Source organism: Mandrillus leucophaeus, unplaced genomic scaffold (assembly GCF_000951045.1).
Source record: "Mandrillus leucophaeus isolate KB7577 unplaced genomic scaffold, Mleu.le_1.0 Scaffold442, whole genome shotgun sequence".
Taxonomy (NCBI): Eukaryota; Metazoa; Chordata; class Mammalia; order Primates; family Cercopithecidae; genus Mandrillus; species Mandrillus leucophaeus.
Genome location: NW_012104721.1, coordinates 2,114,723 through 2,120,158, shown reverse-complemented (window position 1 = coordinate 2,120,158; position 5,436 = coordinate 2,114,723). Strand labels below are relative to the sequence as shown.

General features: G+C 42.7%; 2 protein-coding genes across 2 annotated transcripts in view; one reads left to right on the top strand and one right to left on the bottom strand.

Moving 5' to 3' along the window:
- Positions 1-5,391, top strand: part of FANCD2 (Fanconi anemia, complementation group D2) — a gene marked incomplete at its 5' end in the record, with an annotated part of 33,318 nt that extends 27,927 nt beyond the window's left edge. The window contains 5 exons of the mRNA XM_011994149.1: positions 690-761; positions 1,797-1,835; positions 2,804-2,878; positions 3,714-3,788; positions 4,838-5,391. Coding sequence (XP_011849539.1) covers positions 690-761; positions 1,797-1,835; positions 2,804-2,878; positions 3,714-3,788; positions 4,838-5,005 — 429 coding nt within the window. The remainder of the gene's footprint in view (positions 1-689; positions 762-1,796; positions 1,836-2,803; positions 2,879-3,713; positions 3,789-4,837) is intronic.
- The window catches only part of FANCD2OS (FANCD2 opposite strand), a 33,428-nt gene that overhangs the window by 14,577 nt on the left and 13,415 nt on the right, over positions 1-5,436 (bottom strand). The gene's annotated exons all lie outside the window — the stretch shown is intronic.

Genomic DNA, 5,436 nt, shown 5'->3' with positions numbered 1-5,436 from the left:
TAAGCCAGTCTGTTTGAGATACTGTGGATCTTGGCAGCCTGCTAACCAGAACAGAGCTACACAAGTAAAGAGCTAGCATAGGGAAGCAGAGAAGCTACAGCCAATATATGTTTTTTCTTTTTCTTTTTGAGACAGGGTCTAAGTCTGACATCCAGGTTGGAGTACAGTGATGCAAACTTGGCTCACTGCAACCTTTGCCTTCTGGGCTCAGATGATCCTCCCACCTCAGCCTCCTGAATAGCTGGGACCACAGGTGCACGCCACCATGCCCGGCTAATTTTTCTATTTTTAGTAGAGTCAGGGTTTTGTCATGTTGCTCAGGCTGGTCTTGAACTCTTAGGCTCAAGCAATCTTCCAGCCTCAGCCTCCCAAAGTGCTGGGATTATAGGCATGAACCACTACACTTGGTCTGATGGCCAGTACGTGTTGCAAAGGCTTTTACTTACTTGGGAATTGCTGAAGAGGAAACTTTTTAGAATGTCTGTCTCTATGAGGTGTTCTAATGTTACCACAACATGTGCAGGCCTCAGAACCATCTTGTGGATGCACTGGTTGCTACATCTCTTGGGAAGGATAATTGGCTTAAATATCTGTATAGCTAGTAATTCAAGAACTATATCTTAGTGGGAATATACTAAGGAAAGTATCTGGCTATGACTCAGAGGTGCCCATATATTTGGCTGCCCCAGATTCATGAAGAGAAGCTCCTCTACTGGAACATGGCTGTTCGAGACTTCAGTATCCTCATCAACTTGATAAAGGTGAGTATGGAGGCTCCTTGACCCATCTCACCAAATAACTGCAGAAACCAAGTGTCCTGGCTTCCAAAATGGACTGTCCTTGCTCCTTTTCCCACTCTTCCTTGGGGCCTGCTCTCCCTGAATTGTCTTCTTCCTTTGTCCCCGTACCCGTCCTGGATAACCCTTTTTCTCACTAGGCATTTTTTTTTTTTTGCCTCTTCCTTTCTTCCTTTTATTTATGCCACAATACTATTTAATGACTCCTTCCATCTGTAATTTCTTCACTTTTTCACCTTGCCTTGGGTCCTCTGTGATCTGAGCACACATTCCCTCTTCTAACCCTGAAAGCCCTCGTTCTCCTGTAAACACACTGTACTCTCACCGACTCCATTGTGGTTTTGCTCAGCTTGTTCCCCCAGCCTAGAATGTCCTTGCCTCTCCTTTCCGTCTCTTTCATGTCTTTTTGTTTTTGTTTTTGTTTTGAGGCAGGATCTCACTCTGTTGTCCAGGCTGGAATGCAGTAGGGTGATCACAGCTCACTGCAGCCTCAATCTCCTAGACTCAAGAATCTTCCCACTTAAGCCTCTGGAGTAGCTGGGACTACAGGCACATGCCACCATGCCCAGCTAATTTTTCTATTTTTTATAGAAACAGGGTCTCATTCTGTTACCCAGGCTGGCCTCGAACTCCTGGGCTCAAGTGATACACCAGCCTCCGCTTCCCAAAATGCTGGGATATCAGGCATGAGCCAGCATGCCCAGCCTCATCCAGTCTTTCTTAAGTCTTCAGATCAAGGTTTTGGACCTCTAATAATGCCATCTTCTGAACACTTCCAGTTGGAATCAGTTTATTTCTCTTTGCTCTTCTCTTCCTTTTCTTGAACTCCAGTTGTGATCATTACTTTATTCTGCTTTGTAATATTAATTTAAATGTTGACATTCCTCCATTTTAGTATTCTCTACAGAACCCAAAGCTGTGTTTTGCGCAGTGGGAAACAGGCTGGAGTGCTCAAAGGAGCAGATCTCAGCCTTGGTTTCTTGTCTTTCACCTCTCCAGGTATTTGACAGTCATCCTGTTCTGCATGTATGTTTGAAGGTGAGAGATTTACTGGGCCCTGTTTCATATTCTTCCTGTGGATCACTCTAGAGAGGACCTCAGCTAAGATAAATTGCTCAGTTTCTTGCCCACAAGCCAGAGTTTCCAGAATCTGTGCCAGTTTAGGGAAGGCAATGGATAAATTTTCCCACACTAGTTGGATGATTGGAGAAGCCAGTTTTCCTATGAATTTGAAAACTTTTGGTAAGAATCTTAGTACTAGGAGGAATGGCTTCAGGGCAGTTGAGTTTAGGAGCAGTAGTTACCTTCCCTGCCATTCCTTACCAGGCAAAAGGGAGGAAGGAGTAGATGATTCTTCTTTAAAGTCTATGTGGTGGCCTTACAAATGTGGGATCTGATATCCTGAGAATTGCCAAACTTCTCTTTCTTGGGAATAGCCTGTATTAGCCCTAGATTTGATGGGAAGTCCAGTCGGAATGTTATGGGGAGAATGCTACTTCCCCACTCCTGAAGTTTCCTTCCAAGTGGATGGTGCCCCATTCTTGTTATCTGCTGGTCACTCTCTCCCTTTTTACTCCACCCTTGCGCAGTGTGGGAGCTGAACGAGTTGGAAAGAGGAGTGATTTATCTGATTGGGAAGTTTAGAAATTGGTCATATGCTTCCTCAGCTTTACCCAGTTTTTCCCTCTTGGGAGTAAGTTATCCTCAGATACAGCTCCCCTCTACTCCTCTATGCTCTCACTCCTAAGCTGAGCAAGTTCCCTTTCCATCCACTGTATCTGTGGTAGGTAAGTCTGCCTAATTCTGGGGCTTAGTTAACAGGCCTATTTGATTTTTGTGTTAAGTTACATTCTCCAAATAAACCTTTTGGACCATTCCCAATTTGTTTTTTATATATATAAATAAGAAAATAAAACCCTTGGGCAGAATGAGGCTATTCTGCCTCAGAAAGGGGCCTTTCAGTGAGATACCTCAGCTAGAGATAACAGTGTGTCTCTCTTCTTCAGTACGGACGTCTCTTTGTGGAAGCATTTCTGAAGCAATGTATGCCGCTCCTAGACTTCAGTTTTAGAAAACACCGGGTAAGAGCTAAGAGCAGAGAACAAAGATATGCACTGAAGAGTTGCTCAGAAGTTATGTCCATGGTGACTCCTGGGTGAGGCTGGGAGTGTTCTACCTGGGTTCCTCTGGTCCACTTCAGCTATAGCCAGAGATCCCCAAATAGGACTGAATATTCCAAAGTAGGCTGAACTCCTCAGACCCACTCTGGATCAAACCCACCTTTCTACTTCTTCTCCAGATCCGACAGTGGTTTTCCTTTTAGCTTGATTTTATTGTGCTACTGCACTCTCAGGTCCTCATGTATCAGTGTGTCATTTGCTTATTCCATTATGCTTCTGTAGGTATACTCAGAAATGATTTAAAAAAAAAAAAAAGTTCCTTTGTGTCATAAAACCCTTTGCTGTGGTAATGAACATTCTTGACAGTTTTTTAGCCAATGGCACCCAGGGCTAGAGTGATGAAGTAAGGATGGAATCAGATTATTTCCTTTACATACTTAGCAAGTTGAACAAACCACTCACCATATTTGGTTGGTCCCTCATAGCCCTGAAAGAGAAAAGGAAGGTGGTATTTTATCCTAATGTTGCAGATGGGAAAACTGAGACATGGTAACCTATGTAAAACTAAAATGCAGGTCTTATAACTCTCAGATTTATACAAGGGACAGAAATGGGAGAGTTGAGAATAAGCGGTAGCTGCTATTCCTCCTATTTGAGAGGCAAATTAAGATGATTATCAGCATAGGCTGGAACCTGCAGAGTTTATCCTCTTTGGAGCTTTTGATTCCAAGGGTATACTGAATCTAAAATGAAATCAGTACATTTCATAGAGCATTTATAAACTTATTGGTTATAGGAAGATGTTCTGAGCTTACTAGAAACCTTCCAGTTGGACACAAGGCTGCTTCATCACCTGTGTGGGCATTCCAAGGTAAGAAGGGGAGCAGATCCTATCAGCAGCCTGCCTGTTGGCTTAATCTGCAGTTGCTATTGGGAGATCCATGGGCTGCCGTCCTTCTTCATTTATATCTGGGACTGTGTCTGTCCAAAGGCAGTTTATTCAGAGCAAATCCTTAGTTGCTGCTTGAGATTGGGCAGTCCTCTAGAGGGGAATCTCTGCATCTGAAATTTGATTCAAACTCCAAAGCTCTTTTTCCTCTAGAAACTTCTTGGGTGAGAGGAATAGAATGCTGGTATATGTTTACTTCTGCAAAGTCCCCTAGGCGACAGGACTGTGATGTAAGTGATGATCCTGCAGGAGACAGGAGGTGGCTCTAAAGCAGCCATCTGTAGAGGCTTTCATCTGTGCTACTTACTTTCAAGGAATGCATCTGTGTCTTTTGAGAACATCTTAGCATTAAAGGATTTTTCCACTTGAAGCCTTCTTATAGTTAATGAGGTATTGTCACGTTTTGTCTGAATGAACATAGAACCCTAGAGTTCTGCAGTCGCTGGCAAACCAAATGATTCTTGAGTCCAGTTTCTGTTACTTACTTCCTCTTCTGGTTCTAAATGTGTAAGGTCCTGAAGAGTGAATTTTTTTTTTTTTTTTTTGAGATAGAGTCTCGCTTTGTAGCCCAGGCTGGAGTGCAGTGGTGCAATCTCTGCTCACTGCAAGTTCCACTTCACGGCTGCACAGTGAATTTTTAAGGAATTCTCTTAGCTAAATAGGGCTACTCTATTGTTTAATATCAGTAAAATATATATTCAAGAACATTTTAGGTAAATTCATTGATGATCAGCCAGCAAGAGGTTATGAAGAGGAACCAGAGGTGGTAGTGGTATGTCTTCTAGGCTTTGAATTATTTAGCTGCCATTGTCTTTGGATTACTCTGCCAAGCTATTCCTGTTCGATGGAACATACTGTTGGTCCATATTGGCGGGGCTTATGTCCTTATTCAGTATTCAAAGGTTTCTATAAGAAATATGAAGGCATGATGATAAACTCACAAAAGATGGATGTTATTTATCTCCATTCAGATTCACCAGGACACGAGACTCACACAACATGTGCCTCTGCTCAAAAAGACCCTGGAACTGTTAGTTTGCAGAGTCAAAGCTATGCTCACCCTCAACAATTGTAGAGAGGCTTTCTGGCTGGGCAATCTAAAAAACCGGGACTTGCAGGTAAGCCTTGGATCCTGCTAGTGATAATTCTCCAATCTTATTCTTTGTGACAGCATCAGATGGCATGTAAGGCAGTTCACCTAAGCCCTGGTCTCTCAGTAAGGCTACTTTTCTCTTAAGTCTGTGACTGTTGAACTCTTAAAGTTATGATACATTGCTCATGGGCCCTAGTCACAGGCTATACCCCTCATCTTAGGCAGCAAGGCACCAAAACATGCCATTGATACAAACAATGCCTCAGACATAAAGGAGTCAGACCAGCACAAACCTCTCTCCACAGCCAGAGGGGCTCCTTTAAGCCCCACTGAGGGTAGATTCATAATAACATTTTTGTATAGGGACAAACATTTCTTTTGTTTAGTTATACTAAGCCAATCTGTCTTATTCCGGAAATTATAAATTAATCTCTAATTTTAACTAATGAGCATTTATAAGGTTTTTTAATTGTCTGA